This window comes from Oncorhynchus tshawytscha, linkage group LG02 (assembly GCF_018296145.1).
Source record: "Oncorhynchus tshawytscha isolate Ot180627B linkage group LG02, Otsh_v2.0, whole genome shotgun sequence".
Classification (NCBI taxonomy): Eukaryota; Metazoa; Chordata; class Actinopteri; order Salmoniformes; family Salmonidae; genus Oncorhynchus; species Oncorhynchus tshawytscha.
This window is the reverse complement of record NC_056430.1, coordinates 61,542,211-61,561,525: the sequence shown is the minus strand read 5'-3', so window position 1 is coordinate 61,561,525 and position 19,315 is coordinate 61,542,211. Positions and strand designations below refer to the sequence as shown.

The following is a 19,315-nucleotide window of genomic DNA, read 5'->3' as shown; positions in this document are numbered from 1 at the left end:
ACATTTAACACTACCCCAGTAATCACTCCTTTCAATGGCTCCATTTCTTGAGAGCAAAACAATTCCCATCTCTCAGCCCCATTCATTTAACATGGAGTGCCTTCTCCCTCTGACCAGCAGAAACACAAACAATTATCACAAGACCACTTCTGATTACCCTCACAACACCCAAATCTGTTTTCACCCACCCTGAAACCATGAATGGATCAGCCAAAAGGGCAAGGGTCCACTTTTTCCAAAAACCTCACTCCTACTGTCACAGACTCATCATTATCCTGACCCTCAGTGCAAGACTTGGGCTCCACACCTACCACCTCTGATACTTTGCCCTCATCCACTTCCATTTCTCCTCCAGTCTTCAACTCACTCTGCTTACACATTCTACCATTCTTATTTAACAAACCATCTCCCTTTTTTCCGTCATTTTACCCGACTCAAGCTCACCCTCTTCCCCCCTCGCTGTCTTAGACCCCCTCCATATTCCAAGTAGAAGTCTCCTTATGATAATACTGCACTTCTCCTGATATACATCTTGTTCTTGCCTTGTCAAGGGGCGCTATTTAACCAGCTGTCAAATCTCTGTACAATCAGCACGAACCCCTTCCGGATGTAGCGGTAAAACAGTGCATCCCACTGGTAAAGCAGCTGCTTCGTCTTTATGTTCTTCTTCATCAATAGCTAACACAAAGCTTTTCCATTTCACACAAGCTCACAATCTTTCTTGTGGATTCCTATTTTTCAGAAAATTGTGAAAAAACGATTGGATGGTAGAGAGATGCTATGCTACTACCCTCATGCCATGAATATGCATAGACAACTCCCATATAAAGTGTTTTTTTTCTCAAAGTGTCTGGGATGTCACGTGTCCTTATATCACTACGCTCCTAACAACTTAAGCATTACGAAACTTTTATTAGATCAAATAAACCTCACGTGGCAAATAAATCCTACTTCTTTTGTTGTTGCGCAAAGTCGACATTCATTTGACCGCCATACATAAACTCCTTGCTTGGTGGGCGAAAAAACGCAACCTGCTGGAGGGAGACAGATTTCTCTCTTCCTCTCTGGTTACACTGGATTCTGGAGAGACACGATCGTCGCTGAGGAGTGACGCATTCTGACGTGAGACAATGCACGCTCTCTACATAACAGCCCGGAAGTTTCTGAAGAAATCCAATAAGTTTTCACGTTTTTCTCAGCACCAAGCTACATAGAACAGGTAAAATAATGTATATAAATCATTTTGCACTAAGCAGTATACGCTGGTTGGTCAGTTAGGTAGCTAATTATCTGAGCTGCTATTCAGTAGAAACAAGCTCCAAGCTGGAAGTCCAGCAGAGAGGAAGAGGCGAAGCGAGAGGGTTTACTCCGCTCAAAATCTGTCCACGAAGTAATTAAATTTTGTATGGCGGTCAATGAGGGTGTCGAATTTGGTTAACCAAAAATGTAATTGTTGATTTGCTACGTGAGACTTATTTGATCGAATATAAGTTTCGTAATGGTTAAGTTGTTACTAATGCACTGGTATAAGTGGACGCGCATTTCGGCAAATGTGTTTTTGTTGTTGTTGGTAGTTGGCTAAAATGGTCTTATCTCGCCTCTCGTCTGCCTTCCAGCTTTGAGGACATTAATTGCCATTGTTTGAGCAGGCACTCTACTATCTTGTCAATATAATAGATCATCTTTGAGTCTAGAGTCCGTCAAACGCTTGTCAGTTTAATGAATTAGCTAACTAGCATTACGCTAGAAGAGAACAGTTTGGAAAAACAAGTAGTTCAGCCAGCTAACTAAACATACATCCTCATTAAAGCTGCCTTGTTTGCCATGACAACACTTATTTTCAACTAGCTAACGAAACTAGCCTGTAGTGAACTCCACATTCATAGCTACCATAGCTACCAAAGGATGGTTTCCTACCACAGATGAAAGGGGATAGTTATCATAGTCTTTGCTAAAAGCATGTTATTCTGACTACAACAACCACCCGCAGATGGCGGGGTTCGATCTCGTGCCTGTAGATGGTGGCAGTCCAATACACCTGCCCGAGGGGGAGACACTGCTGGGAAGGGGTCCATTCCTTGGCGTAAGTAGCTAGCTTTAGTTGGAAAGTCTAGACTAGTAGTATGGAAATCCGTTTTAGCATAATTTTTTATTTATTTTTTTATATCAATTATTGTATTTTTTTTATATCGATAATTCGAATTTTACATTAAAAAAATTCGAATTATCGATATTCATTTTAAAAAAAAAATGATATCAGTAATTGATTTTTTTATATAAATAATTCCCCATAGCATTGCATTTTTGATATCAACACATAGTTTGAAATCAACAATTCAAATGTATATCCATAATGAATTTCTTTAGATTAATTGCATTTTTTTATATAAAATTAAATTCTTGACCAATCAAATGATTGATATCATACATCGATTTAAATTATTATTATTTTTGCCTAATTATCATAACTAAACTAACACTGAAAACCAGTCCGCCTCGACTGACCACATTTTCCCTGAAATAATTTAACTTGCAGGTGGCAGAAGCCATTAATGCGCTGCACTAGTATTCTTTTAGGTGACTGTTAGATTCCCCCTGCAGACCAACTTGTCACCCCCCCCCCCCAAAAAAAAAACAAATCCATTGCTCCTCTTCGAGTCGAATAAGGCATATGTGAAGATCATTATAACAATGCAGCTAAAGTTTTATTCTCTCATGAGAAATCAATAATTACATTTGTTTATCTAATAACATCACTAACTGCTTTTCCCCCACCTAACATCGCTTGTAGGTGGCGGAAGATGCTAACGTGCAAGGCTAATAATCTTATAGATGCAGTGAGTTTGAGTTCGATTCCCCCTGCAGACAAACATTTTTCCTCCCCGAAAATACTATCCACTGCTGCTCTTCAACAGCAGCAGAAGAGCCATGCTTAGGCCTACATAATGTGCATATTACTGTAGCGTCAGGGTCACAGCGTCCTGCACATCTTTGCTGCAATGCTCCTTCTAACTTGGAGAAATACACAGTTGCGGTGGCTTCCTGTTGGGAGAAGAGAACCTATGTAGGAGCATGCAAATGTGATCCTGCCCCTATTAAGGTCATTATCATATACTTTTTATGTATTAAAAAAATGATTTATCGATCAAAAATTCAAATGTATTGATATAAAAATGTTAAATATTGATATTTAAAAAATACAATTATTGATATAATAAAATGAGTGAACAGAGTATATCAAACAATAAGAACACCTTCCTAATATTGAGTTCCACCACCCCCTTTTGTCCTCAGAACATCCTCAATTTGTCAAGCCATAGACTCTACAAGGTGTCGAAAGCGTTCCACAGGGATGCTGGCCCATGTTGACTCCAATTGTCAAGTTGGCTGGATGTCCTTTGGGTGGTGGACCATTCTTCATACACACAGGAAACTGTTGAGTGTGAAGAACCTAGTTGCGTTGCAGTTCTTGACACAAACCGGTGTGCCTGGCACTTACTACCATACCCTGTTCAAATGTACTTAAATATTTTGTCTTGCCGATTCACCCTCTGAATGGCACACATACACAATCCACGTGTCAATTGTCTCAAGGTTGAAAAATATTTTTTTAACCTGTCTCCTCGCCTTCATCAACACTGATTTGAAGTGGATTTAACAAGTGACATCAATAAGGGATTATAGCTTTCATCTGGTCAGTCAGTCATGGAAAGAGCAGGTGTCCTTTATGTTTTGTACACTCAGTGTATGTTAAAAAGGCATTCCATGCTAGTAGAGTTAGCTACGTCTGTGTTCCCCAACCCTGGACCTGGAGAGCTACTAGATATAACCAAAGATTCTTGGTGTATATTACTGGCCAGTACAGGAAAGTCCCATACAAACCGCTGCCATAGATTTTCTTTTTCAACTAACCTATTCTTGGCGATACTTTGTTCTCGTTTCGGTGAAAAAATTAACTTACAAATGACAGTTTCCAGAAAATAACCAAATCTTTGGTTATATTACATTATCTGGAATACAATCTGTAACTAGTGAGGAATCAGGGTGGTTCGTATGACGCTAAAAGCAGGCATCCCCTGGCCTGTACCTCTCCAGGACTAGAGTTGGTGACAATTGCTCTAGCTAATGCTTCATTGGTTTAATCTGCAATAAATTAATTATGACCTTTCCACTTTATGCTGGTAGACTTCCAAGCATTTAATTGCTCACCAAATTATTATTATTATTATAATATATTTTTTCATTTAACTAAGCAAGTCAGTTAAGAACAAATTCTTATTCACAATGACGGCCTACCCGTCAATTTAGACAAATATCCTAACTAGAAACTAGGAGGAAAAAAGGATATACTGAACTGTACCTTGTTATATCTCTTCTGTCTCTAATGGAAATTAAATTGATGTCAGTGGACGTTTAAAATCCCTAGCCATACAACATTATGTTCATGCATAATATACCTACAGTACAAACAGTTGTCTTTGCCCAGTCTGTACACAATTGACTATGGTAATTCTTGGGAATTTCCTAGTACTGTTTGACTTGGTTTTTATTCAGTTTCTGATTTCCCATTTGATTTCAGACTATAAAAAGCTGTAGATATACACACACACACACACACACACACACAGAACATCTACCATGAGGCAAAGATGCAGCTGATTAGGCTACCTGATTATGTCTATTGTGAAGTTAAAATATGCATTTCCTGGCTGGTTTCCTGGACCCAGATGAAGCCTTCTCCTGGACTGAAAATCATGATTTTTAGTCCAGGAGTAGGCTTCTTTTGGATCTAATTAAACGGTCCCTTGGTGTTTTACTGAAGTGCCTTTCAATTTGCAGTGGCAGATTTTTAGACTGCAATCAGATCAGTCTTACAGTGTAATATATGTATTGAATTTGTAAAGAAAATGCTTTTGACGCAAATTTCAATTAAAGATCAGGACTTAGGATAATCATTTGAATGTGAGTCACATATTATCAACATGCACTTGTAACCCTATTTCAGCAGCCCAAAACTTTTTTATTCTCAGGATTCAGGACCCTTTACTATGGAAGTGCCCGTCTTCATTTTGTATTGATTTGTATTGTCCGGACCTCCCGCCTGCTGAATGGCCGTTGTCTCTCAGGTCTGGGGCCGTATGTATCAAGCATCTCCGAGTTCACTGATGAAGGATCTCCCTGTCTATATAATCTTCATTAGGATCTAAAAGGCTAAACTGGTCCTTTTCAGCTCTCCTACTCTGAGATGCTTTAGATATCTTAAATATGGGCCCTGATCTGTGAGTTTATGCTCTCTGTGTGTTTCAGGTCAGCGACAAAAGAGTCTCCAGACACCACTGCCTCCTTGAGAACCTGAATGGGCAGCTGCGCATCAAACCTGTAGGCTTAAGTATAATTTATTCTTTATTCCGAGTAGACTATTCTCTCTCATCTAGGGCTCAAGTGCATGCCGACCCTATTAAGACAGGTAAATGCCGAGGCGGTCTATTGTGCCAAAAACAACAATTCTTTGAAATCCGACATCAATAGTATGTTCAGAAAGGCCCCTCGGTAATCATCATGTTTTCTTTTTATGTTTTGGAAGCGTTCTTGAACCATTTGAGAACCTGTAGATTTTTACCCCAGGAACACTGTCTTGTGTGGTTTTACCACACCTTACCTTTTTATTAGAAATGTTTTTATTTAATAGTTTACAGAGTAAGGGAATAGGGCATAACACCTATGATTTCAATTGTTTATTTTAGTTGCGCAGCAGATTCATTTTCAGTAACGGTTTGGGCTAAAACCCCTCCTCAGGCTGCCTGTAAAAGGACAGAGATTCTCTCCATTTTGTCAAAGGTTACAGCCTGAGGATGTAGTAAGGCCTTTGGACTGCAACATTGCTGCAGATGAATTAAGGTTAAGAAAAAACAGTAGGAACATTTGAATTCAAGTATTTTCAACCTTCTCTTTCATCTAGTCAGCTTACTGAGAATTTGGGAATTACCACTCAAGGGCAACACTTACACTACATTAAAGGGATAGTGACATTTTGGCAACTAACTAACTTTACTACTTAACCAGAGTCAGATGGACTTACCCTGAGTCTGTGTCTAGAGCAATTGCTAACTAGCGTTAGCATGCTAGCCCTTTAAAGTGAAGAGTGGTGTGAGAAAGACACTTATTTTAAAAGACCTCCAATTGTTTACAGCCAGCTGTTGGGCGGAAATAACAAGTATATCCAACTGCACCTTATGGCCACCAATAACTCAAAAAATACCATTCTTATTCTTTCCAATCCCAGATGCATGTGAACCCCTGCTTTTGTCAGTCCTCGCTGGACGACCTCCCACAACCCCTGGACAGGAACCAGTGGCATAAACTTGGACAGGGAGACATCATCTCCCTCCTTCCTGGGAAGTACATCTACAAGGTGGTGGCCCTGAGTGGAGAAGATGGAACACCCAGGTAACTCTACTCCTCATCTCAACCCCTGCAGTTTCCCCTCAAGGTCTAAGTATCAAATTGGCTAAAACTTGAAACCAATAAACAATGAAATCTGAAAAATTATGACTGGTTCGCACGTGCACAAAGAATGCACGTGCCTCTGTCTAATAACTATTGTTTGCAGTTTTGCATTTGACCTTTGTTGTATGCTATAGTTAGCCAGTTCTCTTGGTAACCATGAGCGTTAAAGCACATAAAATGATCCTCAGTCTCCTCCATGCATTTTCATATTTCTGGTTAACCTGCATACTATAGCATACAACAAAGTTCTACATATGTAGGATCTTAATTTGATCATCCTTTTGCAAGAGAACGTTCCTGCAATCCAGGACATTTCTAACTTGTAGTGTATTTGAGGTTTAAAAAGGCTCAAATAGAAATAAATATTATCAGAAAAATTATTTTCTCTATGAATTACGTACTCACCTTATACGATGGGAGTCGTGATATCAAATCTATAGTCTTAACAAATATTGGCATATAAGACCATCTGATTCCTTTTTAAATTCAGCTTTTCAACATCACCCTCTTTTTACCTATAAAGGTCTCATAATGTAGCTAACATCTTTGAAATCAAATCATGTATTACCTAGACTACTTAATATGTTTTTCGGGTCCATGCTTATGTATTCCTACTTTCACCTCAGGTTTAAACCTTCTAGAGGTGTTAGCTTTTTTCCCATTGGGAAAAAATGTCAGAATTAGTCGCTATGGTGGCATGACATTACGTCTCCAGTAGCAACATATTTTGTGGAGAATAATTAGTCGCTTAACATTGCTATATAAAAGGTCACACTAGTAGAGCGAGTTGTCTTCTGACTCCTTAATGAAGAGTTTTATATCTCCCTGTTTCTATGTTTCCTTTGTATACACGCAAATGTCATTATCTATTTGCCGGTCAATATGCACATTGTGATTTATGAACGACTCGCATCCCCGTAGTGCATCCTGACCACCCTTAGACAGATTTGGAAAGATAAGGATTGTTCTCTGGCACTGGCATCAGACAATAGCTTTACTAATTGGTTTGCAAATGACTACATTCATTTATGCCTTTCATCTCCCAAAGACAGGCTAGACTGAGTGTACTGAATTGGAATAAATACCAGTGTCTTTTCTCTCGTTCTATGTAAAACCAACACCCAAGCAACATTTAATTATGGTCTTGTGTTTCTGAATTTTTACATTTCAGTTTTTATTTTCATGTTTCATTTTTGTTTGAAGTTTCGATCAAAAGGATCCTAACCAGACACTCGAGTCAATTTAGCTGCTGTCTACTGCCTACAGTAAAGAAGGAACGTGCATGACTCATGTAACCGGTGCAGAGAAGATGCTCGTGTTTGCAACAAGTTGTCTCTTCCTTGCAGAAACAGTCAGGCTCTTCAAGATGAAGACGAGGCTGTTATTAAGTCTCCTCCTGCCTCCCCTGAACCAAGCGACGAACCTGCTTACCCCACTCGACAGGGCAAGGGGTGGACACCAAGTTCCCATGAACAACAATCTAGACTGGGAGGTAGTGTGGACCAGAAGGAGCCAGATGAACAGCTACCTAACCCACCTACCTCAAACCAGGTCAGGAAATCTGTAGTGTCAACAAAAGTTTTATCTTGATGTATCCTACTGCAATTTTCCTGGGATCACACTGCTGACACCAATTACGCTTCAAATTACGCTTCCTGCACCATTTACCCTTGTAATCCCATGCCTGGCACCATTTACCATTGGAATCTCACTTGTAACAGCTATTAACTTTGGCATCCCACTTCGGACACCAATTTCCCAGGGAATCCCACTCGTGACTCCAATGAATATGTATATTTATAAATGTTTCCTGTGAGTATGGTGGTACCGATAAACCCGGTTTGCGTTGTGGTTGTGTGCTCACAGACAGAAGCTGGGGTAGCTGAAGCAGAAAATGACAAGAACGAGCTGAAACTTGAACCAAAGAAAAGAGTGTTACCTGCTTGGATGACTGTACCCATTGCATCTCCCAAGAACCCCATCACCACCAAAGGTATCGCTCCTATTTAGGACAGTGACATAATGGAATTTTGAATAACAATTAATTGTCATGCATATGACGGCAATTAACGTTAGAATTGTTATTGTTACAAATTAAGACAAGATTCCTCATCAAATGAATGATGCCAGGTTGGAGTGGATTGGCACATTTTACTATTGACACAAGGTTAGTGCATGAGAGAGACGGAATAACCTAGTTGTTAACTGCTGTTGCTATTTCTGAATAGGTCTAACTAGTCAGAGACTTCCACCATTTTTTTATAGAAGATTATTGCCCCACTCGATTCACGCACTGAATGAACTGCGCTGGAAGCAGTAAGCTGTGTCCACTGCTCCCGAGGAGCGGTATTGAACTGTAGTTCTATGTCAATATGTGAAAATAAAGCTGAAAAAGCACGAGAAATGGCAGATCTGTGCTCAAATCCATATGTTTGCTTACAAAAAATAAAATAAAATGCATTAAGTTTACGAATAGTTGCTAGCTTTACAAGGCTCCATGTTAGGATTCCTCTGAGAGCCAGTTCTTAAGAATCGAATCCTACTTAAATGAATAATATTATAAGGGGTTTTCAACCCATTGTCTCAACAGGATGCACTGCATTGGTTTTAAACTCTTACTTACATTCAATAAATCTTGAGGCCAATTGCTTGTTACTTTACATATAGCCACCCTTTAACAACATGGTGTTAGGTGTGTGTGTGTGTGTGTGTGTGTGTGTGTGAGAGAACATGTACAAAAGGATGTATCAACACACACAACTCTTACAAGGTCTTGTACCACAACAGCAGAGGCCAAGCCATAGCCTATTCTATTGGCAATCACTACTCACTACAGTAGTTGATAAATGGAAAACTTGGGAATTTCTAATCTTGAGTCGGGAAGGGATCTTGTGGGCTAGGCCTACATTACCTCAACGGTCGCTTTGATGTGTAATTTTGTACGTCGACGAGTGGAACACTTCGAAACAACCTACCACTCTTGAAGATGTCAATATCCTCTTCGACGTGCTGCCAAACCTTACTCTTTTGGATCAAGTCTTTGTTATTTCCTCACATCGTTGCCCTAGTTTCCTTAAAGTTCCCCTGAAAGTTTCAACTTCCTCATACTGACTCCATCTGGAGTCTAGTGACCCATTTCCATTTACCATGGCTGCATCCAAAATGGCACCCTATTTCCCATAGAGTGCACTACTTTTGACCAGGGCCGATAGGGCTCTGGTCAAAAGTAGTGCACTCTGTAGGAAATAGGATGCCACTTGGGACGCGTAGTGCACTATTTAGGAAATAGCATGCCATTTGGGACGCACCCATGGTTTCCTAATGCTAATTTAGGCTACGTAGTGCTGACGTTATATTCAACAATGTCAAAAAGGTTATCCATTAGGCTTTAGATTTGTAAATGGTGCAAACAGTGGCTTGCTCTGATTATTGATAGCCAATGCCTCTGAGCAAGCCTTTTAACAGGGACCGTCAATCTATATTTTAGGTTACGTCAATCAGCGATCGACAGCACATAACCTTTTTCAGATTCCTAATTTCCTATCTTGAACTTGATCTAGGATCAGTTTTCCCTTTTCATTCATAATGAAAAGGATTGCATGGACAGGGGGGACCTTATCCTAGATCAGCACTCCTACTCTGAGACGCTTTGAGAATAGGTCTGGGCAATGAATGGCATTAAGTGAATAATTAAACTCCAGGGAGAAACTGAAACCAGGGTGGACACTGCAGCCCCTGGGCCCAGTTTTTTATTTTTTATTATCTGAATTTTGCCTATCCGATAGGATTAAATGCATAAAAATAGAAGGAATAGAATGGGAGTCCCCATTCAAGTCAATGATTCGTCCTTTCTATTCATTCTATTTCTACGCATTTAATCCTATCCAATAGGCAAAATCCAGATAGACAACTTTTGAAAAACTGGGCCCTGATGATCAGAGCTTCCCCATCTCTGCTGTTTTTCATTGTGATTTGCACCTGGCGTCCCTTTATCAAGGATGGGCAACTCCAGTCGTCGGCGGCCTGAATGGTGTCTCATGTTTTCACCTGCCTTTGACAACATATATTTTCATTGATATAGCAGTCACTCGACTATCTTGTCAATATAATAGGTAGCTTGTTACATGACACAGTCGACCCGTTCACCCAGAATCGTCCTCGTTTTAGGATTTGGAAATGGAGGCAGAGGAACCGCAACCCAAACGATAAGCACCAACCAGGGCGCGGCCAAACGGGCCAGGTACACAGCGCCCTTGTCAGGGGAGGAAGAGTCTGAACACAGCGAGGCAGAGCCAACACCCAGGAAGAGGGTGAGGAGGAAGAAGAGTGACGAGGATGAGGACAATGAGGAAGAGGTCCAGTCTACAACAGTTGAGTGTATACTAACGTGTGTGTGTGTGTGTGTGTGTGTGTGTGTGTGTGTGTGTGTGTGTGTGTGTACACACACACAGTACAAGTCAAAAGTTTGGACACACCTACTCTTTCAAGGGTTTTTCTTTATTTTTACTATTTTCTACATTGTAGAAGGAAAAGCAGCCAACAAGTGCTCAGCATATGTGGGAACTCCTTCAAGAATGTTGGAAAAATATTCCAGGTGAAGCTGGTTAACACTTTTTTGGTTACTACATGATTCCATATGAGTTATTTCATAGTTTGATGTCTTCACTATTATTCTACAATGTAGAAAATTGTACAAAAATAAAGAAAAGCCCTTGAATGAGTAGGTGTGTCCAATCTTTTGACTGGTACTGTAGGTCCACAGGTTGAAAGAAATTTGAGTAATCAAGGTGACGGACAATGACATATTCAATACCGCCATGCACAATCTTGCCTGGATCCAGCTGATCTAGGGTGTAATCATTAGTACGAGATTTTCTTTTGGACAAATTTAGGAATGTTTATCTCTGTTTTGTTCCATTTGCTTCCGTTTAAGAAACATTTTTCAACAGGATCTGCGCAATGAATACACCCCTGATCACAATCAAACACAGTTCACTTTCATAGCAGCCACATACAAACAGCATGATCCCTTTGATATCCCTTTGATCGTTGGATAATTCCTTCTCGCATCTACACACTCTCCTCCTTTCACCTTTTCCCGTCGCTTGTGGACTTCAATGCACAACACATCAGTTGTCTGTGACCAGCCGAGAGAACCTTTCCTAACCAAACCTTCATGTCATCATAACCGCCAAATGCTACACACAGCCTACATCGTTGTCACCATATTAGCTAACATCAAGTCAACATAGCTACTAAATTAACGTGTTAGTTAATCCGCTACAATCATCCAATAAAATGTACAGGTAGCAAGCAGTTACGCTGGTGAGCCCCGGTGGCAATAAATGAATACAACTAAAGTATACCTTGACTTGTAAGAGTTTGTGTTGGTTAGCCTCTCTCTTTGAGTCAACTACTCACCACATTTTATGCACTGCAGCGCTAGCTGTAGCTTATACTTTCAGTTCTAGATGAATTATCTGATCCGTTGATTAGGTGGACAACATGTCAGTTCATGTTGAAAGAGCTTTGATAGGTTGGAGAATGTCATCCGGAAGTTGTCATAATTACTGTATAAGTCTATGGAAGGGGGTGAGAACCACAAACCTCCTAGGTTTTGTATTGAAGTCAATGTACCCAGAGGAGGACGCAAACTAACTGTCCTCCGGCTACACTATGGAGCTACCCTACAGAGTGCTGTTGAGGCTACTGTAGACCTTTATTGCAAAACAGTGTTTTAATCAATTATTTGGTGACGTGAATATATTTAGTATAGTTTTGTCTAAAAATAACTTTTAAAATGTTGAACTATTTACATTTTTCTGAAATACACAGAGGAGGATGGTCCTCCTCTAAGGAGCCTCCACTGTTGTTCTCTACATTGTGCAGTATTGTGTTTGTTGTGTGTTGTTGGTTAATGTACATTTACAGTATATGGTATATCACTCCGCAGGCATTTAAAGCCAGGCAGCAGGTGAAGCCTAGTAAAGTAGAGGAGAGTGAGGAGTCGGACCACTTTGACGTGGAGGAGGATGATGGAGAGAAGAGAAGAGGAGAAGCTTCCCCAGCGAAAGGCAGCAGCACTTCTACAAGCAGAGCGGAGGCCAGCGAGTCCGAGGACAGGGAGAGACAGCCTCAGAACGGTCAGAAGGTCGGCAAGGGGCCTCAAGGGTCAGGTGACGTTTCAGGCCCCGCCCAGTCCAAAGCTCGGCTCAGGACGACCTGCCCCTATGGAAAGGACTGTTACAGGTACATCCCCACATAACATTGTCTGAACAATAACTGTTAGAAATGTTGAAGATAGTACTTGAAAAGACCTGCACGTCCGAGAACATTAATTTAGGCCGGCAAATGTTCAAACAAGTAATTTAATTCAAAGACTTGACATATTTGATGGGTATTTTTATTTTATGTTGCTCCAGGTACTACAGATGAGATAAGTGCACTTTATCTATTATGCATGTTACAAAACAAATGTATTTTGTTCAAATTGGTTCCACGGCAGCTCTTTCTGATATCAAAGAACTGAACATGTGCAGTATGTTTACCCCCCCAGACAGTTTCTCTTATTTAAGGTTTTGTTTATTTTCAAACCACTGATAGTTAACGAACAACTACATGAAGCATGGGATAAGCTACTGTATTCTCCAAGATGAGATGTGCGTCCCAAATGACACCCTATTCCTTTTATAGTGCACTCCTTTTGACCAGGACCTATTATGGCTCTGGTCAAAAGTAGTGCACTGCATGTGTACATATAGGGAATAGGGTGCCATTTGGGACATACACAAGGATTAGCCTAGATTGGACCTCAGGGTCCAAAACTAAATGGCAGAGAGCAGGTTCAAATGTAGATTCTCTCTTTGAGGCAAATGAAATGAGCAAAGAGAAAGTGCTAGCTCAAAAGCTAAATGTTCTTCAAAGAATACCAATCAAAATGGGATCGACCATAACTTTCAATTATTTTCTTCTCAAAATTGTTATTTCTATCAAAGGAAAAACCCAGTCCACTTCCAAGAATGCAGTCACCCCGGCGACAGCGACTACGAGGACAGTTCCGCGAAAGACGAGGAGGAAGAGGAGGACGCGGACCGACCTGAGTGTCCGTACGGCACAAAATGCTACAGGTGGGATGCACACCACAATGTTGTCACCATTACAGGATAAAAGAGACTGGTAATCATGTCTCAAGACCATTATTGTCAGGAAAAAAGTAGCCTAATAGCTCCTACAATTTCAACAGGGAAAGAGAAAATAACCTATTTATTATAGCCAGATATCCCATGTAAAAGAGGTATTTTGACCTCAATGGAACATTCTGGATACAGGAAGGTTAAATAAAAGAATAAGCCAGCAATCATAGGACTCGGATGTTAGTGTCTGACTGGACACAATTTGTTGGCCTTTATTTTAACCTTGAGCGGTTGACATCAGCGACCAAAAGGCTTGAACAAAAGGAGAGTCTGACATTTTAGCCTCATTGGCATTTGACAATACTAGTAGTCCTTGGTAGTTAATCAACCATTTTCCCTGTTTTCTTTCCAGGAAAAACCCTCTCCACTGGAAGGAATACAAACACACCAAGAAGACTCGAGGTATGTTCATTTATACCTGAGAGAGAAAGGCATGCTAACCTCTCACCACCACCCCAAATGTTTTTGTTGGTTCCATTTGTGGTTCCTCTTCAATGCAGAATATAATCAGCCATGCATCAAATGAATCCAACTGGTATGCAGAGCAGAGAGAAAGCAGAGACATAAGAGAAACCTTTGATCTGAAGCAATGTTGTAAATGCCATGGATTGTGCAGATGCCCAACAATCTTATCTGGGCTATTGGATAGTTTGTTTTTATCTTTCCAGATTTGGTCAGACAGCGATGTGTATGCATATCAATACACTGTCGCACTAGTGAATACATTGAACAAACCTATAATCCACATTCCCCTCCAGAGTTCAAAGAAGCAAAAACGATCAAACCAATTGCACTCCATTTCTCTGACATGACGTCAGCACGATCTATAAACTCATTGGGTAACATTGACTTTCTGAAAGGGAGGTGTGTAACTCAATTTGTATTGCCTCACCAAACAGACTCATAGTTATGTTTTTGAACATGACTAGACACTGATCTTGGGTCACTTTTGCGTTTTCCCCACTAATGGTTAAGGTAAAGGATATGGGAAGGGGGTGCTAATCCAAGATTGGGTTGGGCCAGCTTTTTGGCTCGAGGGGCACATCGGGATTTCAAAATTCATTGAAGGGCCACGCAGATTTTTTTTTAACGATTTGTTTGTCAAAAGAATTTTTATATTTATAATGCCCCACCACCATCAAACCTCCTGTGGGCCATAGTTTGCCCACCCCTGTTCTAAGATCATTACCAAGGGAAACGTCACCCCAGAGCATAGGTCACAGGGTTGGGTAGGTTACTTTCTAAATGCAATCCATTCCAGTTACTAGTTACCTGGCAAATTGCTTTCAGTTCCCCTTAAAAGGCATTAGAAGAAGACTTGTGGTCGGACTCGCTCAAGTGGGAACAAACTTAAACTTGCGCCTTTTTTTCCCCATGCTGAATTGAATGATACCTATTTGAATCCTTTTATGAGTGAATGTAATAAATTACCGTCAGCTGTTTTTGTGCAACGCACCATAAAATATTGATAGACACAACCAATGTCTTGTGCTAGCATCAATGGAATTATACAGCACGTTAATAATACTAGAAATGGCCGTTACTAATGTTATACAATCCCTTCTACAGCGAAAAAGCCGGTATCATACAACAACGATGATGATGATGATGAGTTTGGGGACGATGACAGCTTCATCAATGATGAGAGCGAGGACATTGGTGAAGACTCTGACTATGAGCCACCTGACTCAGACGACAGTGGCAAAGAGGACCTCGAAACACTCAAGAAAGAAGCCAAGGCCTTCACAAGGCCGAAATGAACTAGTGGCCTAAACTGGACTAATCTCCCCTTACCTGTTTTAAACTAAGCGTGCTATTTAAGCGGAGTATACCTTTTTCCTCTATTCAAACACCCTTGGAACCCAGCAGGTCTACAATCTCGAATAATATATCTCCCTGTGCTGGGAAAATACAGTCAGCAATTTACCCCATCAGTTGGGAAGAATCAATAACGGGATTCTTGACTGATTTGTGTATGAGGATGTCATATTGCTGACTTTACCTTTTTAAAAGTGATTGAATTTATGTGTGATACACAGTGATACTTTCTTGGATAGTAATTAATCACAAGCATTTTTGAAGTGTATGAATTCTTGGTTATTGGTTTGTTTGAATAGTATGGACAAGCAGTTTATTTTTATTTTTTACTTCCTTTAAAAATAAATTCAGTGCCTTCAGAAAGTATTCACGCCCCTTGACTTTTTTCACATTTTGTTGTTACAAAGTGGGATTAAAATGTCCTTTTTTGGTCAATGATCTACACAAAATATTTTGTAATTTAAAAGAAAAATGCTAGATTTTGTATTTATTAAGGAAAATAATCAGTACATGTTAAACACCTTTGGGTGTGAATTGTTTTGGGTAAGTGTCTAAGAGCTTTGCACACCAGGATTGTGCAATATTTGCCCATTATTGTTTAAAAGAAAATTAAAAATTCAAGCTCTGTCAAGTTCATTGTTGACCATTGCTAGACAGCCATTTTCAAGTCTTGTCAGATCTTCAAGCAGATTAAAGTCAAAACTGTAATTAGGCCACTCCGGAACATTCAATGTTGTCTTTCTGAGCAGCTCCAGTGTAGATTTGGCATTGTGTTTTAGGTTATTGTCCTGCTGAAAGGTGAATTAGTCTCCCGGTGTCTGTTGGAAAGACAACTGAACCAGGTTTTCCTCTAGGATTTTGCCTGTGCTTAGCTCTATTACGTTAATTTTTTTCCTGAAAAACTCCCTAGTCCTTGCCGATAAGTATATCCATAACATGATGCAGCCACCACCATGCTTGAAAATACGAAGAGTGGTACTCGGTGATGTGTTGAATTTTCCTCAAACATAACACTTTGTATTCAGGACAAAAGTTAGTTTCTTTGCCACATTATTCACAGTTTTACTTTAGTGTCTTTTTGCAAACAAGATGCAAGTTTTGGAATAATTGTATTCTGTACACTGTATTCTTTTCACTCTTGTCATGTAGGTTAGTATTATGGAGTAACCTCATGGTGAAATCCCTGAGGGGTTTCCTTCCTCTCAAGCAACTGAGTTAGGAAGGACGCCTATATCTCTGTAATGACTGGGTGTATTGACCTAATGAATAACTTCACCATGCTCAAAGGGATATTCAGCATCTGCTTTATTTGATTTTTACCCATTTACCAATCGGTGGCCGCCTTTGTGAGGAATTGAGAAACTTCCCTAGTCTTTGAAATTCACAGCTCAACTGAGGGATGTTACAGGTGATTGTATGTGTGGGGTATGGAGATGGGCTAGTCATTCAAAAATCATGTTAACCACTATTATGCAACTTATGTGATTTGCTAAGCAAATGTTTACTTCTGAAATTATTTAGGCTTGTTATCACAGAGGTTGAATACTTATTGACTCAAGCCATTTCAGCCATTTTCTTTTTTCATTTGTAAAACATTCTAAAAAAAAACACTAAAGAAAACAGTGACATTATGGGGTATTGTGTGTAGGTCAGTGACACAAAATGTAGTTCTTTAATCCATTTTAAATTCCGGCTGTAACGCAACAAAATGTGGAAGAAGTTCAAGGGATGTGAATACTTTCTGAAGGCATTATAAATAATGTATAATACCAGAAGTTGTGTTTAATTGACAGTAGTTTGTCATGCTTTTTATACTCAATGCCAGTGTCATGTTTTTCTACAGTAAATATGCTTTTAATGAACAATATTCATTGTCTGTCTCAATGTAGAAAGATTTGTAAAAATACACACAATGGTAATGCAGTTTGAACATGTTTGTTGTATGCTGAATATTAGTTTCAATTTTCATGACCCTTCACTTGGTCATTGTAAAGCATTCTAAACCTGACACATTCACTTCCTTATTCATGGTTCCAATTACATAATCAACTCTGGGATCATGAGTACCCAGAGTGTAATACAGTGTTTTAATTCAATGTTTTTTTGTGAACAAATTTAGATGTATTTTGTCATCCAGTTTGACCTCTCGTTTTGTAATCCAATCAACATGCATTCATTCATAAACAAAAACACTGCCAGACGGCCTCATGGTTTTCACTGGGCAGTGGTTTTAATAACATCTCTCTCACAATTCACCCTCTTTTGTGGACAGCATAACAAAAACCGGTAAACACAGCTCCATACATTGTAAAACACGTGTTCATAAGAAACAGGAAAATAGATTAAAAGTGAAAATACTGAAATGATCCTAATTGGCATGTTCTCCTTTCCCATTTTCTGGAACCTGCTGGAAAAACATACATAATTTGGAGGCAGGTTGTTTGATTCCTATGACTAATTCAAGCCTAGAAGTGGTAAGGGTTCTGACTTGAATTACTGTAAATGGCAAGCGCATGTCTCATAACAAGTACAAGCTAACTGGAGAAAACCCTCCTGTTGGTCTCGTAAGCATAACAAGCAAGGCAAAGACATTTATTTTTGTTTATACTATAACAAATGTAATTGCCCCCCATGTATGGCGCTACCATACGTTAACAGCAAATTTGTAAAAGAGAAAGAAAAATTGGTAGGCTACAACAGTGACACACTTTCTATAATTGATTTACTCCTAAAATATGCTTTTGATTCAACCTAATCATTTATAGTTATCATTCTTGAGATCCCAAAAGTTAGCAGTGAGAACTCAAAGTAGCCTGAGGAATTTCAATGCCAATTTGATCCTGGTGATTTCAATTTTTATTTCACCCTCTACCTGAACAGATTATCATTAGTGAATTTCTTTCAGCCATTTATTTAACATTACAGATGAAAACTGAGGAACTAATTGATAGCGAAAGAAGCAGTGACGATGTCACCAAAAAGATCCTCCCATGCTTTTGAAGCTGATCTGGGACCAGCACCAACTTGCAGCGGTTATTTCCCCCCAATCTCACTCCTGTCACATGCCAGGATTTACAGAGTGATTCCTCTGATGGCCATTGTCAAATTAAATTGGATTTGTTTACATGCAGCGAATACAACGTGAAATGCTTACTTTGTATTGTGCCATTTTGGTAGCTGGTAGATTAATACTTTAATTATGGGATTATGTTCTTTGTTAATGGTGCACCACTACACTGTATTCTCCACTTGGTCTCATGATTACCTGCATAAGAGCACTGTCGTGTAGGTGCTGGTGGGGAATGGCATGTTAGGAAATGTCAAAGTAAAGTCATGTGTCAGGATTTGTGAATGGAATGTTATTCAATCATGTGTTTTGAGAGTATGCATGGTAAAAAAAAAAGAAAGTCAAACAAGAAAGCACGTCTTAATTGATCTAACCTAACTCTTAATTGTCTATCTAGCCCCGTGCCACAATTCTATTTTAGATTCTTCGATTCGATAAGTCTGCTCGTTTCTCTTGGATTATAATTGTTTTTGAAGAAGAATCGAGAGCGCTCTTAGTTTTTAAATGATATGTTGTATATTTCATATACAAATGTGTATTAGAAAGCACTATAAACTGATCAATTACTTATTGTAAGACATAGAGACTTGAAATAACCACCTGAAATAACCTGTTTAGTAACCTCCAGGATTTCATCAAATCAAGCCTCTTGAATAAATACGTGGAAAAATCCTTTCAAAGTCTAATGCCCTCCCCGTGAGTGATTCCACATTGTGAAGAAATTCTAATT

The 19,315-nt window shown here is 39.5% G+C and overlaps 1 protein-coding gene across 2 annotated transcripts; it reads left to right on the top strand.

Annotated features, from left to right (window-relative positions):
* The first annotated feature begins 1,024 nt into the window (after window positions 1-1,024).
* aplf (aprataxin and PNKP like factor) lies at window positions 1,025-16,139 on the top strand. 2 transcript variants are annotated; one of them, XM_024442663.2, is made up of 11 exons: window positions 1,025-1,219; window positions 1,991-2,083; window positions 5,308-5,379; window positions 6,284-6,447; window positions 7,854-8,058; window positions 8,374-8,500; window positions 10,675-10,877; window positions 12,461-12,756; window positions 13,503-13,634; window positions 14,053-14,102; window positions 15,270-16,139. In XM_024442663.2, the coding sequence occupies exons 2-11, from the start codon at window positions 1,991-1,993 to the stop codon at window positions 15,458-15,460; spliced, it is 1,533 nt and encodes a 510-aa protein (XP_024298431.1). In that variant the 5' UTR covers window positions 1,025-1,219; the 3' UTR covers window positions 15,461-16,139. The 2 variants fall into 2 exon arrangements, with proteins under 2 accessions (XP_024298431.1, XP_024298439.1); XM_024442671.2 differs by lacking the exon at window positions 1,991-2,083.
* The last annotated feature ends 3,176 nt before the right edge of the window (window positions 16,140-19,315 follow it).

Excerpts from the sequence above, each read along its gene's own strand:
- aplf (XM_024442663.2), top strand. The coding sequence starts at position 1,991 with ATGGCGGGGTTCGATCTCGTGCCTGTAGATGGTGGCAGTCCAATACAC. Across the intron at positions 12,757-13,502 it reads TATGGAAAGGACTGTTACAG|GAAAAACCCAGTCCACTTCC; the intron begins GTACATCCCCAC and ends TTTCTATCAAAG. Across the intron at positions 13,635-14,052 it reads TACGGCACAAAATGCTACAG|GAAAAACCCTCTCCACTGGA; the intron begins GTGGGATGCACA and ends TTTTCTTTCCAG.